The sequence below is a fragment of the Malaya genurostris genome, chromosome 3 (assembly GCF_030247185.1).
Source record: "Malaya genurostris strain Urasoe2022 chromosome 3, Malgen_1.1, whole genome shotgun sequence".
Lineage (NCBI taxonomy): Eukaryota > Metazoa > Arthropoda > Insecta > Diptera > Culicidae > Malaya > Malaya genurostris.
In genome coordinates this window covers 299,501,884-299,522,239 of record NC_080572.1, presented here as the reverse complement: position 1 = coordinate 299,522,239, position 20,356 = coordinate 299,501,884, and the positions used below count along the sequence as shown (strand labels likewise).

Sequence of the window (20,356 nt, the reverse complement as noted above, 5' to 3'; positions counted from 1 at the left end):
TCGGATCATGATGACAATATTTAAAATATCTTTAGATATTATTGTTTTCAATATTTTAATGTGAATGGTACAATTTCTTTTGGGAGTGAGATTGAAAAGTTGAAGTAAATTATATAGAAATAATATTTCTCGAACCAAAACGGAAATGATCGGAACTTTTGGCTACCGTCCACCAGATGTCACTTGCTAAATTTACTTTTGTGTTGTGTGTTGGCTTGAAAGCTATCAGCATGTGTATAATTTGTCAGTAACTTATTTGCTGTCATGGTACCGGAAATAAAAGCAGCTAGCGAATTTGGATTTCTTTTGACAGCTCTTTTCCATCATAAGTATGGCTCCGAAGAAACCATCTGAGAAGTCCGGTAAGGCTGAAATTGCCATTTTTAAGGTGTAGAAAGTATTTTAAACTTAATTAATCATTTTGGTTTAATGCATTGCAAGTGTATTGTCGTGATGGTAAATTTCATTCGACAGAATTCAATCGATTTTTGACGAAAAACTTGGTGTTGATTTCGTTTGTGTACGCCACGAGGGCTAGAGATCAGCGTTTGTCATTCGAAATTTTAGAAGTAAATAAAAATGAGTATGTCAACGGAAGTGTCCAATGATGATAGTCTTTTCTAGAGGGAATCTCTCTGATAATCGTGAAAGAGTTGTAATACTAGATTACTGAGGACATCACAATGTCAATCAAATAGCATCTACATTTTATTTTTTGCTGTTTAATGTCTTCTTTTATTTCTTTTTTTTTTGCAGCGGGCCAACCGGCCGAAAAGAAAGAGAAGAAACCAGCATCTGCTGCTGGCTCCTCGGCATCTGGTGATAAGCCAGCAGCCGAGAAAAAACCAGCTCCGGAAAAAAAGTCTGCAGCTGAGAAAAAACCTGCCGCTGAGAAGAAACCAGCAGCGGAGAAGAAGCCTGCTCCAGAAAAGAAGGCAGCAGAAAAGCGCCCTGCCCCAGCCGAAACTAAAGCACCGGCACCTGAGAAAAAGAAGGCTACCGAGAGCAAGAAGACCCCGGCCGCTGCTCCGAAAACCGAACCTAAGAAGGAGGCCAAAAAGGGAGCTGCCGGTCCTGCTGCTGGTGGAACTGCCAAAAAACCTGCCTCCGCCGGTGCAGCTGCTGCTGGTGGGGCTGCCAAGAAGCCTGCCGCTGCCGCTACTGCTGCTGCTTCCGGGGCAGCTAAAAAACCTGCTGCGGCCGCGAAAAAATCAACAGCCGCAACCGCAGCTACTGCGAAGAAAGCTGCTGATGCCGCTGCCAAGGCCAAGAAGACGGCTGCTGGGGACAAGAAGGCAGCCGCGAAGAAGCCAGCAGTCAAGAAACCAGCTGCAAAGAAGGGAGCACCGGCTGCCAAGAAACCAGGTACCGCTGCGGCCAAGAAGCCGGCAGCCCCTGGCAAGAAGTCGGCGACTGGCAAGAAACCTGTGGCTGGAAAGGGAGCTGCTGGTAAGAAGCCAGTCCCCAAGAAGGCTCCTGCTACCAAGGGTGACAAGAAGGCCGTCGAGGCTAAAGTGCAGAAGGGAGCCGCTAAGGCTCGTGCTGCCGCTCTGCTAAGAGCCAAGAGAACCAAGACCAAGGCGAGTATTATTACGGGGAATAACGATCAAAATTTCTGATGGATCTTACACCGAACAATTGCCAATTGCCACTCACATTTGTACCAATGGGTTTGACAATATTCACATGATGAAATTCTGAAGAGGGAATCTCCATGAAGTTTGCGATTGCAAACTAGTGAAATTAATTTATTTGCTTCTAACTGATTCTGTGATAGGCTCGAATAGTGAAAACTGTGGAGTATTCAGTGGAGCTAATTTATCCTAACTATTTCAGGTTGTCAAGGGTCCTTTCGGAACGGCACTCCGTAGAATTCGCACTTCGGTTAAATTCCGTCGTCCACGTACCTTGCGTCTACCGCGTAACCCGAAGTTCCCCAGGAAATCGGTACCTACCCGTAGCCGGTGAGTACATTTCTTTAAACTACTGGCAGTCTGCATTCAAAACGGCAATGCTTCCCATAAACGTGGAATCATTCGTTAGACGAATGCTATAGCAAATATCTCTCCGTTGCAACTATTGTCTACGAAATTTCAACTAGGCAGTATACTGAAAGTTAGAAACAAAATAACAAACACTATTGGATGAAATATTACTAATCGAAAGATTTCCAATTGCTCCATTCGTTCTCCGTCATGTTTCTTGAAGAACCTTACACTGAAAAAAAAAACAAGTTTAAGTTGATCATTTTGGATGATACTTAAGCTAAGCAACGATCAGCAAGTTTTGTAGATGTATTTCATCTAATTATAATTGTATGGAATGATCAACTTAACGCTGTTTTGCCATTGAAAAATTATGCATTTGGTAGAATTATAAACAAAGGTTCTCTTAATCAATAGAATCATTTGTTACGCAAATGCTAGATTAAATATCTTTCTGTTGCAACTGTTGTCTACAACATGCCAACTAGACAATATACTGAAAGTTAGAAACAGTTATTTAGTGCGAGTTCTATCAAATTCACGACGATGACGGGCGGGGTGGTTTGGAATCTAAACGTATTGCTTAATTTATCATTCATTCGATTATTGTTCGACACTGGCCATGTACTAGAGGATTAATTCGAATTGTTTGTTTTATCCTAATCACCAGCATGGATGCTTACAACATTATCAAGTACCCATTGACGACAGAGGCAGCGATGAAGAAGATCGAGGACAACAATACGCTAGTGTTCCTGATTCATCTGCGGGCCAACAAAAATCACGTCAAGGCCGCGGTGAAGAAGCTGTATGACATCAAGGTATCCAAGATCAACACCTTGGTACGACCGGACGGCAAGAAGAAGGCTTACGTGCGGTTGGCTCGTGACTACGACGCGCTGGATATCGCCAACAAGATCGGAATCATTTAAACCGGCAAACTTTCGGTTTATCTGCTTAATATCTTATTTTGTTTCTACTCGTAAGTCATCCTGCTGAAGAAAACACGATTGGGGAATGCGTGGAATATTCCAAAATTTAGGAGAGAATGTGAGTGCCAGTAATCAGAGTTCTGTGCACGATGCGAGGAAATATAAAGTCTGCAAAAATATTTAACTGAAAAGTATTGTTTATTTAAAAAAAAATCCTTACTCTCCACATAGAAAACAAAAATCGATGCTCACACAATAATTAAATCGTAATTCAAAGTTCATGGCCATATTATTCATCTCTTCGAGGGGTTACTTGGTCAAAAATGGGAGCTTCTGGATTTCATACTAAACAAAGTAGGCTATGTTTCCTACATACTCTCATAGTTAAAGACTAGCCCATGCTCTAGCATACAAATTTGACGTTTCGTTTGGCTTCCTAAGAAGTATTCGCCGATCTGTTACTATGAGAGTCTGTAATGTTGCCCACCGAAATACTACGTTACGCATAACCACAGAGAACTGACTTCCTTCAAACTGAACGATTATTTCGTGCAGTATGCCGTTCAACAAACGCTCAGCGACCAATAAAATATAATCGTTTGCTGAGTTGGATGCTTTACACAGCTTTTTCAAATAAATTTGTACCAGCTTGGATGTCTGTTCTCTGTGGCATAACCGAGGCATCGGACAGAAGAACACCTACACCTAACGAACACCCTGAAAACCTCTTCTATTCGGACCAGAGATACCAGATATTTTCATAGTAAATCTCTATTACCCTCCATAAAAAATCTGTATTCACTACCAAAATTAAATTTCAACAACAAAATCATGTTAAAAGATGTTATTCCAACACCTTATTACTGTAGAATGGTAGATTCAATGAGACCAAGACTTTGCTTCTCGTCACTGCAATCAAATACTAATAGATTGCTCATACGAAAAAGTTTTTATTTTGCTTCTTGGGAGATTCGTATTAATTCAAAAAATCTATATAATACAGATAAATCTGTATAAATGGCATCTCTGATTCGGACTCTAAAATTCTAAACAACCCAAAGGCTTCTGTGACGGGAACTACATGGTACGTCCGCTACGGCTAACAAAGACACCAACAATCCAACTTCCCATCAAAACATCCAACGATGCTTCCCACAACATCCGCAACGACGAACTAATGGACGAAGGCGCGACTTGTGTACCCCAGAACTCGCTAGATGGTGAAAAGATAGCATTTCCCCAAAGAAAAAGTGTATCGAGAAGACTGCAAAAAAAAACTGAAATGGTTTTTCTTATACATTAATTATACACCATTTGTTATTTTAGCACTAGACGAAATGGAAAACTTCTTTTTCGTTTACTGTCATGACAACCTTCCATCGAGTACTGAATTGCTCGAAATCCTGATCAAAATAGCTGTAATTACAAAAACGTTAGAAATAAACCTTTTTCTATACAATGGTAGACATTCATTTAGCCGTTTTTTTTTTTGTTTTTTTATAAATAAATCCTTTTTTCCTGAGTTTTATTGATTAGAACTTTCTTATTTTCACGGCTGGGAAAATCAAGATAAAAAATAATCAAATCCTGATCACTGTCGAAGATGATCGCTTGAGATTCTTCCTAATAAAGATCTCTACTGATTTGATCTTTCAAAGATCAGTTGAATAGTTGTCTTCGGATCACTTCGATTAAAATCAATACTGATCTTCCATCACACAAAATCGGTAGTGATATTGAGCTACTATTATTACTGATTCCTGTAAGATCAACTCACTGGAATCGCTGTTACCAGGACTTCATTGTGGTTTGTAAATAATTGGAATTTTACAAATGCAACTAATTAGAATTGCTAAAATAAAATAAATTGAAAAAAATGTATCACAAACAACGTTTTTAAGCGGCACACTAATCCTTGGAATCTTTTTTTTTTTTGCTCACCCAAATCATCGTGCCGGAGATGGAGTTCAGCTTTGCTTACTAGACCACCGATGAGGGCGCAAATCTCTTATTTTGCCCTGGGCGCCAAATTTCCTCGCTACGCCACTGTATAGTATTCTTATGGAAAAAAATATAACTAAAGGCGATAAAAATGTAGAGCCGATTCAAAACGGTTCTGTCAGTATTGTACGGCAAGAATCCAACAGAAACGAAGCCGTTAATTATCGCTAGGCGAAATTTTCTGCTGGAAACGGATGTTGCATTGTTACCAAACTTTTGCCAGAATTCTAGCCTAATACAGACAAAGACAAAGCCCGTCGTCTGGGTTGGAATCTGCCCGCCGCGTGTGAGTGGGTTAGTGACAACAGGGATTTATAACCACAAAAAATAGATATACAGGCTTGGACTGTGTGTAAAATTTGCTCATTCAGCGTAGCGAACACTTGCAGATGACACCGCGATCGACACTGTTTTGGAAGTAGCAATCAATTCGCGATACTATTTGGGCTTGTTTTGTTGTTGGTTCAAATGACAGGTTTATATTTGTTTTATTCCGATCGAATTCTTGTATGATTTATACGACAAGAAAATAAAGTTGTCTTCTACGCATCACCATCATTCAACATAACTCAAAATTAAGTGACACACCACTCAAATTCATAAAAAGTGCAGAGCTACCACCTAACTACTCATTTTCGAGTAATAGAGAAGCTTTCAAAATTTGAGTATTTGTATGAACATTTTTTTTGTACTAGATTTAAGTGTTATTCTTCTTTCTTTTAAATGGAAAGCCCAGGAAAGTGATTCTAAATCGTTTCCTTTTGACCGGTTTGGAGTCGAAATTGAATCATGTTGATACCCTTATGTTGTACTTCTCACTTAGCATAATTGAAACCACCAAATTTCTATTGAAAACATCTATGATTGATGATTTATGGTTTCAAAAACCAGATCTAGAAACGGTAATGAAAAACGACGTATTCTTGCATCCTTAAATATAGAATATTCCGATAAAGAAAACGCACTGAACTGCTAGAAGTATTTTTTTCACTCAAATATTTGAAAACTCAACGCTTACTCTATTGTATGAATAAATGCGAGAGAACTCATGGTGTTGCCGCGGAGTCAACACGATTGGCAACACGGCTGAGCGATAAAATGAACACTGACATTTCGGACAGCAAGGAGGAAGTGACTTCGAGCAAGCAGTGATCGTAGTCCAATAAAATACGAATATAAATTGATTTTTGTACAATTAGATGGGTTATTGGATTCTTTATGCCACTGATGCTCTTGCCGTTAGTTTGATTTAATTACACTATTTTGTAAGTACTGGTTGAAGTAATTATTCTGGCATATTATAATAAAAATGAATTATTTCAGTTTGAAGCGTGAATACATGTACAGCTATCAAAAATAGTGTTTCATTCGGTTCTGTAGGAACAAACTTCAAAAAAATATGCAGCACGAGGAAGAATTGAACATAACCCCACCGTCGAGCCAAACGTTCAGCTGCGTGGCTTGTCAGCGACCGGACTCCGCAGATAATTTAGTGCAATGCGATAAATGTAACTGCTGGTGGCATTATTCATGCGCTGGCGTGACGGACTCTGTAGAGGGGCGAGATTGGACGTGCTCAAGGTGCCTCCCCGCTCCATCGAAGTCTAATTCAAATAAGTCCGGATCTAGCCGTAAAGCACGGTTGGAGCTAAGTTTGCAACGTCTGGAGGAACAAAAATCATTAGCAAAAAAGCAGCTAGAGCTGGACTTAGAAAAACGGTTCCTTACTAAAAAATTTCATTTACTGGAACAAAGTATTCTTGAAGAAGAAAGTGTCGGGAACATGAGTGTTCGTAGTCGAATTGATGAGATCGAGAATCGAGACCGAGCAAATCACGTTTCACAGTGGGTCGATCAGCAGGCGATGTCGGTTCCAAATTCGGAACCAGCTGTTCAGTCGAATATAGTTATCAGAGATACTTGCATCCCAACCGTTTTTGTAAACGGGCGACGAGAGGTTCAATCGTTTCAACAGACCCAAGAATGTGTCTCAGTGCAGTTACTCGAACGGCGTTTACACGACTGTCAAGTAAATCCGACTTCATTACAGCTACAAGCTCTCCAGGAGCAACTAAACAGATGTCAGATCCACCTGCAACAACAGATGCTAGTACCGAAACCCAAGCGGTTAGATCCTTCTATTGTATCACGCCGGCCGGTTCCTACCGACACGGCTCCTACCGGCGCGCTTCCTGTAAGCGCTGTTCCTATCGGTGAAGCTCCAGTCGGCGTAATTCCTACCAGTGCTGCTCCTACCGGCGCGGTTCCTGCCGATACGGCTCCAACTGGTGCGCTCCCTGTCAGCGTTGATCTTATTGGCACAGTTCCTGTGAATGCAATTCCTACCGGTACGGTTTCAGCCGGCGTGAATCACGTCGGCAAATTTCCTGTTGGCGCTGTTCCCGTTGGCGATGCTTCTGCCGGCGCAGTTCACAACACAATTCCTGTAGGCGCAGCTCCCACCAGCACGGTTTCTACCGGCACAACTGCTGTCGGCGCTGTTCCTGTTGGCGCGAGTTATTTCAACTCAATTCCTTTCGGCGCGGTTCCTGCCAGCACAATTCCTACTGGTGCGGTTCCTATTGGCATGTATCCCACGGGAATGTTATCTAATAATTTCCACAATCAATTGAAACAACAGCGCATAAGTGAAACAATTCCAGCGCCGTTGCTCCCGCCACCCGCGGTACAAAATGAAAGTGGTTTCAATTTCGCACATCCAGATGATCAGATGCGGAATTTTCCCGCGCACTCATCGCATGCCATACCTCCCGGTAGTAACGAAATTCCATTCAGGACAGTCTCGACTCGTAATCCTTCCCCAGAGCAAATAGCTGCTCGACATGTGATGCCTCGCGATTTGCCGGAATTCTCAGGAGATCCCGAAGAGTGGCCTATCTTCATAAGTAGTTTCAACAATTCAACAGCGGTATGTGGGTATAATCTGGGCGAAAATCTTGCTCGATTACAACGATGTCTGAAAGGCGAAGCTTTAAAGTCAGTACGGTACTACTTATTGAGCCCAGCATCAGTTCCTGATGTCATTAGGACACTTCAGACACTCTACGGTAGACCTGAGATCATTATTAATAAGTTGATTAGGAATGTACGGGATTGTCCTACTCCAAAGAGTGAACGGCTAGAGACGCTCATTGAATTCGGTTTAACCGTCAGAAATCTAACGCAACATCTCATCTCAGCAGGCCAACATGATCATCTCTCCAATCCCGTTCTTCTGCAAGAGCTCATTGAAAAGCTGCCGGCGAATGTTAAGCTACAGTGGGCTCAGCATTTGGCACATCATTCCGTACCCACGCTAAAAGTATTTAGCGATTTCATGTCGTCAGTGATAGAATCCGTTAGCAAAGTGGTATTGTTTGTAGGAAATCGTGGTAAACCGGAGAAGAGTGGACCTAGGGAAAAAGGTTTCCTGCATGCTCACAGTGAAAATACGGTATCACCGAAGAAGGATATGAAACGAGCAGATTCTCCAAGAAAATGCTTAGTTTGTGAAAGAGGAGACCATCGCGTCAGAGACTGTGCAAAATTCAAAGAGAGTAGTGTTGCCGATCGATGGAAAGCCATCCATTCTTTGAAAATGTGTAGAACCTGTCTGAATACACATGGCCGTCGAACATGTCGTAGTACTGAACGATGCGGTATAAACGGGTGTCAGTTTCGGCACCATCCACTGCTCCATGCAGAAATACAGAATAAATCTACATCTCCGTCTCTTGAGAATCATGCCTTTCATCATTGTGGACAATCGATATTATTCCGGATTGTTCCTATCACCATTCACGGCAAAACAAAATCCGTGAATACTTTCGCTTTTCTCGACGAGGGGTCATCGACAACGCTCGTTGAAAGAAGTTTAACCGAACAGATTGGCATCGAAGGACCGAACGTTCCTTTGTGCTTGAAGTGGACTGGTGATATGACCCGTTCGGAAGACGAATCCCAGTTGGTCACATTAGAAGTTTCACAGCGTGGCGGACGTCGGCGATATCCTCTGAGAAATGCCCGGACGATAAGTTGTCTCAATCTTCCATCGCAAACCGTACGTTTCGATGAACTACAACGTGAATACGGGCACCTCAAGGGTTTAGAAATCCGCAGTTATGAGAATGCTAAGCCACAATTGTTGATTGGTCTCCGAGATTTGTCGCTGGCTGTACCGCTGAAAATTAAAGAAGGTGATGATGGACCCATAGCAGTAAAATCTCGGTTAGGCTGGTCCGTGTATGGTAGCCTCTCCGGCACAAGAAAATCGTTAAATTTTCTCAACTTCCATGCTTGCGATTGTGAGAGTCTTAACGAAATGGTGCGGGACTACATTGCGACAGAGGACTGTGGTGTAAGTTCAAAAATACTTTTAGAATCCGATAGCGATAAGCGAGCCAACATGTTGCTCGAGCAAACGACCGTTCGAATCGGCAACCGTTTCACGACTGGGTTGCTATGGAGACACGATTACGTAGAGCTACCGGACAGTTATATGATGGCAATTCGACGACTGGAATGTTTGGAACGTCGTATGCACCGTAATGAAACGTTAAAAGAAAGTATTCATCGTCAAATCGCTGAGTACCAACAAAAAGGTTACGCTCATTGTGCTTCGACTGAAGAGTTGGAATCCGCGGATCCAAGGCGTATCTGGTACCTTCCTCTCGGCGCGGTTACTAACCCCAACAAACCGGGAAAAGTGAGGTTAATATGGGACGCGGCGGCTAGAGTAAACGGTATTTCTTTAAACTCCGTCCTTCTATCGGGACCCGATCTTTTGACACCCCTGCCGTCAGTCTTGTTTCGATTTCGGCAATATTCGGTGGCGATCTCGAGTGACATCAAGGAGATGTTCCACCAACTTCGGATTAATGATCGCGACAAGCACTCCCAACGTTTCTTATGGCGCGAAAGCTCAGATAAAGAGCCAAAAGTATTTCTGATGGATGTCGCCACCTTCGGGGCTACTTGCTCGCCGACATCTGCGCAATTTGTCAAAAACAAAAACGCGCTTGAGTTCACTGATAAATTCCCACGAGCAGTACAAGGTATCATTCAAAACCACTACGTGGACGATTACCTTGACAGTTTTGAAACGGTCGATGAGGCAAAATCTGTCGCTGAAGCAGTGCGACTGATCCATTCAAAGGGAGGGTTTACCATTCACAATTGGATCTCTAATAGCAAATCTGTACTAGACCACCTCGGTGAGGTTTCGAACGCAGATATTAAACACCTGACATCGGGAAAAGGCCACATTGCTGAACGTGTTCTGGGTATGCTGTGGCTTCCAGAGAGTGATGAACTTGGCTTTTCTACTTCGTTCACTGATCGTGTTAGAACCGCAATGAAAATGGGTGATAGGCCGACAAAAAGGATGGTGTTGAAAACAGTAATGAGCCTTTTTGATCCTTTAGGATTGCTGGCCACCTTTTTGGTCCACGGGAAAATTCTTTTGCAAGATATATGGCGCACTGGAATAAAATGGGACGATTCGGTCAACGATAAACATTTCGAAAGCTGGTTACGTTGGATAGATTTAATCAAACAAGTGAGTAACTTCAGAATTCCTCGATGCTACTTTCACGACGCCAGTGCAATGCTGTACGACTCGTTGCAAGCACACGTGTTCGTGGATGCGAGTGAAGCTGCATACTCAGCTGCACTGTACTTTCGGATCAGACGTTCAGATGGAATCTTTCAATGTAGTTTGGTGGCTGCGAAAACCAAGGTCGCTCCGCTAAAACACGTTACAATTCCACGGTTAGAATTAATGGCTGCCTTGTTGGGTGCACGTTTGCTGTCATTTGTCATCGAAAACCATACAATTTCGGTTCGCAAACGGTTCTTATGGACCGATTCTGCTACGGTATTATCGTGGATATGTTCCGATCATCGCACCTATCGACAGTTCGTAGCCTGCCGCGTAGGAGAGATTTCATCAGTTACTAACGAGAGCGAGTGGAGATGGGTGCCGAGTAAATTCAACGTCGCTGATGAAGCTACTAAGTGGGGTAAGGGACCCTGCTTCGACGCGGGTTGTCGTTGGTACGTGGGACCTGATTTTCTATGTTTGCCCGAAGATGACTGGCCAAAACAACCTACAACAGTCGCTACAAAAGAAGAAATTCGTCCGTGTCTTATCCATCAAGAGACTCTGCCAACAACGTTAATTCATTTCGACCGCTTCTCAAGCTGGAACCGCCTTTCGAGATCGTCAGCCTATTTGGTGAGAGCAATTACCTTTTGGAAGCGGAAGAAAATTGGAGTCGCTGGCACAAGACGGTTAGCGCTGAGTCAAGAGGAGATACGAGAAGGGGAAACATTGATTTGGAAACTAGTTCAAAGAGAAGTATACGCCGATGAACTGGTACTTCTATCCAGAAACGAACTTCTTCCTGAAAAGGAACGAATGGGACTCCTGCGATCAAGCAACCTGTACACGTTGTCACCGAAATTGGGACAAGATGGCCTAATACGCTTGGATGGGCGTATAGGAGCAACTGAATTAGCATCTTCGAATGTAAAATACCCCGTCATACTTCCTACGTCACACCGTGTAACGAACCTCTTAGTTGATCACTATCATCGTAAGTTCTTACATGGAAACTCGGAAACTGTATTCAACGAACTAAGACAGCATTATTATGTGCCAAGACTTCGCGTTCTAATCAGAAAAATCGCGAGACAATGTCAGTGGTGCAAGGTACAGAAAGCACGACCAGCTCTGCCAAGGATGGCACCGTTACCAGCTGCTCGTTTGTCGCCATACGTACGGCCGTTTAGTTTCGTGGGTCTGGACTATTTTGGGCCTATGTTGGTGAGAGTCGGAAGATCGAATGCGAAAAGGTGGATCGCGTTGTTCACCTGTCTTACGATACGAGCGGTACATGTAGAGGTAGCTCATGAGTTGTCTACACAGTCCTGTATCTCGTGCATACGTCGGTTCGTATGTCGCCGGGGACCTCCCATAGAAATTTATTCCGACAATGGGAAAAATTTCGTGGGAGCCAATCGTCTTCTTAAAGAACAAATTCAACAAATCGAAACTTCGGCTTCCGAAACTTTTACTAATGCTCAAACTAAGTGGGTTTTCATACCCCCTTCTGCACCACACTGGGGAGGCTCCTGGGAGCGAATGGTGAAATCTGTGAAAGCTGCTCTAATTAACCTTCCTCAAGACCGTAAACTTGACGATGAATCCTTGCAAACGATGCTCGTGGAGGCAGAATATATAGTCAACAGTCGTCCTCTAACCTACTTACCTCTCGATTCGGCGGAACATGATGCATTGACCCCTAACCATTTCCTCCTCGGCAGTTCGAATGGCCTTAAGCAACCAGTTTCTACGACCACAGACAAATACTCCATTCGAAACTCTTGGGATTTGATTCAAAGAAATCTGGATTGTTTTTGGACCCGCTGGATACGTGAATATCTTCCGACGCTAACAAAACGTACGAAATGGTTTGATGAGGTTCGGCCCGTTCAACCAGGTGATTTGGTGGTGATCATTGATGAGGCGCGTAGAAATAGTTGGATTCGTGGGCGTGTACTGGAAGCGATTGCTAGTTCGGATGGTCGAGTCCGTCAGGTACTAGTTCAAACGTCTTCGGGAATATTCCGTCGACCAGTGTCGGAGCTCGCCGTGTTAGACGTTGGCGAAGTTGGTAAAGATGAGTCATCCACCCATCCTTACGGGAGGGGGTATGTTGCCGCGGAGTCAACACGATTGGCAACACGGCTGAGCGAGGAAATGAACACTGACATTTCGGACAGCAAGGAGGAAGTGACTTCGAGCAAGCAGTGATCGTAGTCCAATAAAATACGAATATAAATTGATTTTTGTACAATTAGATGGGTTATTGGATTCTTTATGCCACTGATGCTCTTGCCGTCAGTTTGATTTAATTACACTATTTTGTAAGTACTGGTTGAAGTAATTATTCTGGCATATTATAATAAAAATGAATTATTTCAGTTTGAAGCGTAAATACATGTACAGCTATCAAAAATAGTGTTTCATTCGGTTCTGTAGGAACACATGGCCTGAACAAATTTTACTCAAATCCATACTCAAATTTTGACATATTGTTCCAGTTTATGACTTTAAGTGATCGCAAGCATGCAAACCATATTATGTTCAAAGAACCTGAGGGGAATCGTGTGAGAAGTGTTCAAATTATTGCAGTTGGAATAATAATTCCAATTAATTATTAACTGTAGTCACAAATAACACGTGACATCGTCACCCTCGAACAAGCACACATCAAGTGAGAACACGATTCGATCAATCTTGATAATTAATATTTTTAATCTTCATTTCACGCCATCTGCTCGTCAAATCCGAGTGTATCATGGATTCTGTGAATTTTAGTGTTAAGCATTCACATCGCACGCACACATCGCGAATAACGACGGAGCAAACTGTCAGACTGGTTTTGCAACACACTCAACCCCTCTGATCTACAGTGCATTGCTTGCATGCACGACGTCGTTGCTGATCGCTTTTCTGCTATGTGATGGCCGAACAACGCTCACGTTAATTAGTTTTGCTGTGAAGTTTTGTGTCGTGAAATTGGCATATTTTCGCGATAACAGACGGTCAAAGACAAATTGCAGTGTCGGACAGCAGTATTTTACGTGCTAAGTGATATAGGCAAAGTTTTTAAACTCCAAAAATAGTACTTTTATTTACCCTTGCTTTAGGATATTGATTTTCTTGCGGGTACGCTGCACTTGAAAATTTTCCTGCGAAGAATAATAGTTAAAAAATATATACGTCATAACTGTGTCCGAAAACTCGGAGATAAGACTTTTCCCGTGCAATTATGCCTACTTTCTGATCGGTGCCGTATATTAGGAAAGTAAAATGTACAACGGCATCGGTCTAACGACACCCCGTGGATCCGGCACGAATGGACACGTTCAGCGAAATGTAGCCTTCGTACGGCCGGGAAAGAAGGACAGCGTCAACTACCGAACGGAGGAGGATTTGGCTAAATTGGATGCCCAATCCAACCGGCAACCGAATCAGGGCATTTTGGATCACGAACGGAAGCGGAAGGTTGAGGTGAAGTGTGCCGAACTGGAGGAAGTGCTCGAGAGCCAAGGGTGAGTAATCACTGTTACAGCATATCTCCTGTATCGAGTTCTATCAGTCTAGTTGGCGCTGATTTTTGTTCTGTCAAATTTCAACCCTTTTACAATATGCTTATCATTGAATCATTGCGATTAGTTTAGTAATCGATCTTTTGTTAGTGGTCAGTGGTTGGAGATCACTAATTTTCTCAAACCTTTTGTTTGAAATCGCTCCCAAATCTAAACCAAACAACAACCACTGTTTATTGCGAGTCTAACTCAATTTTAGAATTACTTGTTTAAAAAATCTAACTTGGGTTGGGTTCTGCTTTCTCTAATGAAATCAACATAAAATGTGCCACAATTGGTTTTGCAACCATCTCAGAAAATTTGCTGGTGTATAATTTCAAAATGTAAATGCAGAAGAAAACTTGTTATTCTTTTTAATTGACATATCCAAACATAAACTTTTATAAATTCTGAAAATCGTTTGAGTGTGTCAAAACGAAATTCATTTAAAAAGAAAACTTAAGAATTTTTCGAGACTACGACACAATAAATCTTAACTTGATACTATGAATACTAAAATGATGATAAAATACTATTCAAAAGTTGTGATGTAGCAGAATAAAAATTGTTTAATTCTACGGTATTCTAGGCTCGGCCAGGAGGAAGTTCGTGCAAAGGTGGAATTATATCGATCTAAGCTAATGAATCAAGGAACTACTACGGAATTGCCAAAAGACGATTATGGACGTTTACTGTAAGTACTTTTTCCAATGTAATGCTTTTTGATAAGTTTTCCCACTCGAACTCAAGTTTCAATTTAGCATCGAATTGAACCTTTTCAATGGAATGTGTTATGAACGGTTCAGAATTGAAAATCTGTTGTGATCTGAGTCCGAGACTTGTTAACGTTGGGAACCATAACATTACCACAATTTAGAAGGTCTTCGGTATGACGATTTGTCCCGGGCTGGCATTTTAATGCATAGACTAGTGACCGTCTTACAAACCAGTTATGGTATGTTCGAGCCCCGACCTGAAAGGATTCTCAGTGCTGGTAGGATGATTGCAGCAATTGGCTGCGAAGTCTGTCGAAACTAAAGGTAAAATGTCACAAAAAGGAATGTAATACCAAGGCTTTGCCTTCCGGTATGACGGTCTTGATTGAATGGAAACTAGATTATTTGAGGCCAACTTGGCAATCTTGTAAATCTGGATATTTTAAAGGATAATGGATTCTTCATTGAAAGTTCTCTTTCATCATCACTGATGGCTTAATTGTAGATGTTGCTTATAGTTTTTTCTTGAAACGAAATACAATGGAACTTCAGTTGCTCTTCGTACTTATACGGACGATTTTTCGAAGCACTTTGCTCACTAGTAGGGACATTCTTTTTAAGAATGTTCCTGTATTGATCCCTTATGTTGCTTCAACGAGATTTGCATGCAGATGCTAAAAGTGATATAATAAATTAATCAAAATTCTATCTCGATTCACAAATTTTTATCTTAAAACACATTTGATTAAACGCAACTTCAATAGATTTAAATAAATTAACTTATGTTGGAGTTCTTGACTCTTAAACGAAATATACCACATATAAGTAATTAAACATATCAGTAGATTTGCAAAGTACGTTACGTTGTTGAGTGGAACTGATTGTTTTGTTTTTTCCTCTTTCTAGTTATTTTGTAAGTAATTTATTCAATTAAAAGATAGAAAAACAACGGATCGATTGGCTTCAAAAGCTCCCAGGTTTTGTATTAGTGGAATAAAATTGTGCGAAACTTAGTTCTTTAAATTCTGCGTGTAAGAAAATGACATGACGGACACGGAAAGGAAACCGGATCGTGTGATTCAGAATGGCGGTGACGGACATTGACGTTCCAGTGACGGTGACGGAAGAAGCCGAACCGTCTGAATAGTAGTTAACCCGGACGGGATCCGGTCCAGTTCCGTTTCGGATAAGGCACGACCTATTATGAATTGCGATTTGCATGATAACGACAATTCGGTACTAACATGTGATTAGGGCATATCGTGCGATATGCCCTTTTGAAAGTTATGAAAAATAATGCTCATTACTCAAGTTTTAAACATGGAAATCAAGCATATTTCGCATAATTTCGTAGATTAGGCTTCTATCTACGAGATTATTGTGTTAATGAAGGTTGTAGAGCCGAGCAATGAGCATTGTAACATTCGCAAGGGCCTATCGTGCGATATGCCCTAATCACATGTTACTACCGAATTGTTGATCGCCCCATCTTCATCGTGAATCGTAAATTTTGCTCTGTCTTTATCTGTAGAAACGATATAGAACTACTTGAAATCCATATAATCGAAAGATCGCACTTTTTCTCTAAGCACTCAATTTTCTCGGAAATGGATATACCAAGCTCGACAATCTCAGTTTCGGGTTTTGTTGTTCTTTCGACTGCAATTAGTTATACGTATAAGGCAGTAAAGTAATTCCAATTTCGAAGGAGAAGTTAGTCTTGTGACGGAAACTCTTTTCAAAAGACGTTCACAACATCGAAATTCGAAATGCGAATTATTCTATATTAATGCAAGCTAGAGATGATATATCTACTTGCATCTCTATATTAACGGCACATATCTTAATTGAAAGAAATAATTGACAGGTCCGTTTTGTCTGCCAGATTGAACGGTTTTTGTGTTCAAACTTCACTCTATTTTATTGTGAAACAAAATTGCTAACTGAGAAGAATTTAGAGAAAAGAGTATATTCAGATTATTTACTATTAAAATTTTGGCTCCCAGAGTTAGGGGTTCAGAGTTCCCGAGTGATGTCGTAAGCTCGCGTCTTGATTTGAAAGGATTCTTAGTGTTTGCACACACAGATTCGATTCCGTTGTTCGGTATTTTTTTTGACGAAAACTTTTGGTAATCAATAGAAATTACCGATTTTTCGGTACATGAACTTCATTTTACAACAGTTATGGAAATTTTTACCGGACGATCAGTTTTCATTCAGTTTTCATTTTCATTCTGTAAATAGATATACAATTCATACGGTAAATCTGAATAGTCGCCGAGTACAGTAAAAACCATACCGTCCGTATGGTAAAATAATCTTCCAATAACCGAACTTCTGTAAATATTGATTGTCGTGAAAACTAACTGTTAAACAGTTATTAACATTTTCAGTAAGTGTCTTTTTATTAACCAAACGAAAAAATATCTTCAAGGGTTCGTCGAATGGAATGAGGTAGAAGTGCACAAGTTTTTAAAACATTAGAACTACTCAAAGCTTTTTGTTTACTTATAGACAGAAAATAATTTCATATCACTATGTACACTTGCTGTCAATACAATTCGTGCGAGAGATATTTATGGTGGACTTGAAGAGTTGTGCAATACTCCGAAAGGCGCTCATAATTCCGGATAACCGGTAAATGAAGTTCCTTTTTTTCTAGACTTTTTTTATATTTTTTCGACTGGTTCGAAATTTCTTCACTCGTTTCTAAGAAAAATATCCAAATCCTTATCGTAAGCTCAATGTATGTTGTTTTATGAAATTCGAAAATTTATTCAAATTCAGAATTTTAACCAAAAGTTAACAAACATGAAAAAATACCGAACCATTCGTTAGATCCATTTGGTTTACAGTTTACGGTAGTTGTTTGACAATTCAGCAATAACCGAACGATCGGTAATAAATTGAATTACCGAACGTTCAGTTGTTGAAAATTTGGTAAAAAAAATTACCGAATTCTGCGAAAGTGCGTAGGATCGTAAAACAGGCCATTTAGTCAAATTCCGCATCGGATTGTATTACCCTTAATTTTCCTTGCTTTGCTTCAAATTTTGGCTATCAGTATTTTGCCTATCAGTATTTAGTCCAATTCGATTGGCCTTTTCTTATGGAGTGATTCAAGTGGTCTTATTATTATAATGATTGTCATTTATTTATACCAGGCTTTAACCTTTTCGGTCGCTGGCCGGGTTTTTATTTCCTTTTTAGGATGAACAGTAATAATATGTTCCTTCAATTATATGGTTTCTAATTAAGTTTAAAATTTGACATTTTGAATGAAACGAAATTTCATTGTATTAGCTGTATTCAAATGAGACGAAGAAAAATTTATGTTGGTCTTAAAACCAAGACCAAGAGATTACAGCTTGTGCAAAGTGTAATGTTTTAAAATGGAAGAATTATTAGCAATGTTTGACATTGTTTTTTTAGCTAAGAAAACAAGATTGATAACTTCTTGTGCCATTTTTTCCTTGACGAACAATTGTAATGCTCAAATTTTCATGCGGCAAGAGATCTAGGCCATTACTTCTAACTCTTTAAATTTTGCATGATGTCATCAAATTAAAATTGATATGTTTTCTAGAATGTCTTATGTCTTCAATTATTCCGAATAATGGACTTAATATCATGTTCAGGAATGCTCGTGGCAGTCTTCTTTTGGCTGTTTCTTTTGCCAGTCTTGAATCGGTAGTTTCAAATCCTTCCGTGAAATCCGGTACCCGCAATTTTGGTAGAAAACATTATCTGGACACACCAATTGATAGATTTTGTTTCCCGCAATGTCAATTTTACGCATCGTGAAGTTTCGATCTAAAATCCTTCCTGGAAAATCGAATCAATCAGCAAACTTGATGTGGTCTTCCATGCCCACAATTCAATACAAATTACATAGTTGTCTACCAACTCTCAGTCCAATAATGTGTTTGTGTTTTGTTGTTTGGTTTGAACATGACTGCTTCAACTTGGTTTGAACATGTCATAGTAGTTACTATGCTATGTTGATAAACTATTCATGAACATTCGTGAAAAATTTAGACATATTTTTGATACACCCAAAGAGATCTGAAAATCGAGGCTTACTTTTCATATTCTTATTATATTACAAAAAACTAAGTCGAATGGTATATGACACTTGGCCCTCCGGGCCAATTTTCACTAGTCGATTTTTCAGGTGATTGCATTACCTTCCTATATGAGAAAGGCAAAAATGGCGCACATGAACCAGTATTCTAAAAATTTAGTCATTATTTTCTGTGCTCCAATGATTTGTAGGTAAATTTTCTAATCGTTCCATATTTTGTCGGTCCAATTACCGTTCACTTTTAAAAGTGTTTTATTTTTACCGAAGTTGTCCCTTTTGTTAAAGACCATCAATGAGTATGAAAAAATGGTTTGGAAGGGATACAAAGTCAACAAAGTATTGAACAACTACAATATTGAAATCTAGAAATCCTAACGGAGACTGATCAATATATTTGAACATAGCAAAGCCTCCTCTTTTCGTGGCCCATCAATTCATTACCAATTTCCTCTCGTCAACATGTCGAAATTTATATGAAAATTTTTTTGACGCCTCCTCAAAGCATGGGTACTAACACAGGATGAAGTATGGATAGTTTGATTAATTTCTTCCGACATATTGTTTAAACAATTGTCAAATATTGGATCTAGCTTGAGATTTTAGTGTGGTAAATCATAAGTAAAGCTCCTAACATCGACTTTTTTTAATGACAGAATTCCCACAAACTTTTCGAGATTCATGGTATGTGCCGTAAGCAACCCAAAGCAAGTCATAAATAACGATATTGAAAACTCTCAAACTTGATATGAGTGTTAACAGCGGACAGCAAAAAAAAGTGGAATCGAGCAAGATACCAATGTATTTCGAAGTACAAACCTAGAGAATTCGTCCCGTTTTGTTTAGGAGTTATAAAACGTTCTTAATCCACCTAGCAGTGAGATGATACCTTTTTTTTATCAATCAGCATGTGTTTTGCGCGTGAATATTCTTCGCTGTGTTTAGTTTTCATGAAATTATTTTAATGACCGTCGTTTAAAATGACAGTCTTAAAATTTGAAACTGCAAGACGAATCGAAGATAGAAACTGTATGAAACCTTAAATTTATTCCTTTCAATCTAAACGTGTGACAATCGATTAAGCATTCCATGAGATGTAGAAGTGAATTCCTCTTTAAAGTTTTGGTCATTAGTTATTGTACTTTCAGAAACGGTATTCAGAGACTAGCGTAACCAAAAATAATTCGTATGTCTAAGGATTAGTATGACGAATAAATTTAAATAGTTTTGAGTCCAACTTTTATGATTTTTTGGTATCGTCATCTTCTATGACGGTTTGAATTTTAAAATTTCATCAGTCGGAATCAAATAAAATCCATCAATTGTGCATTGGACCATAATTTTATTTTAATTTTTGTTTATTAAACTCGTTTTGCCCTTATATTAGCGTCTCTATTCCCGATACTTTCGGAAACGGAATTCGGAAATCGGAATCGTAGCCGAAGTCAGTTAAATTGTGAACCCTTTCATTAGATTTGAAATTTT

The 20,356-nt window shown here is 40.2% G+C and overlaps 3 protein-coding genes across 3 annotated transcripts in view; all 3 read left to right on the top strand.

Annotated features, from left to right (window-relative positions):
- Positions 1–265: 265 nt before the first annotated feature.
- On the top strand, positions 266–3,096 carry LOC131436316 (transcriptional regulatory protein AlgP). Its single transcript, XM_058604979.1, has 4 exons — positions 266–362; positions 757–1,580; positions 1,837–1,964; positions 2,656–3,096. The coding sequence occupies exons 1-4, from the start codon at positions 332–334 to the stop codon at positions 2,915–2,917; spliced, it is 1,245 nt and encodes a 414-aa protein (XP_058460962.1). The 5' UTR covers positions 266–331; the 3' UTR covers positions 2,918–3,096.
- Positions 3,097–6,317: 3,221 nt separating this feature from the next.
- LOC131434395 (uncharacterized) lies at positions 6,318–12,734 on the top strand. The gene has a single exon (XM_058601063.1). It carries the CDS (start codon positions 6,318–6,320, stop codon positions 12,732–12,734), a length of 6,417 nt encoding a protein of 2,138 aa, XP_058457046.1.
- A 664-nt stretch (positions 12,735–13,398) lies between these two features.
- Positions 13,399–20,356, top strand: part of LOC131436412 (serine/arginine repetitive matrix protein 2) — a 76,085-nt gene continuing 69,127 nt past the window's right edge. Inside the window, exons 1-2 of the mRNA XM_058605129.1 lie at positions 13,399–14,038; positions 14,664–14,768. Of these exons, the coding sequence (XP_058461112.1) occupies positions 13,797–14,038; positions 14,664–14,768 (347 nt within the window). The 5' untranslated portion in view covers positions 13,399–13,796. The remainder of the gene's footprint in view (positions 14,039–14,663; positions 14,769–20,356) is intronic.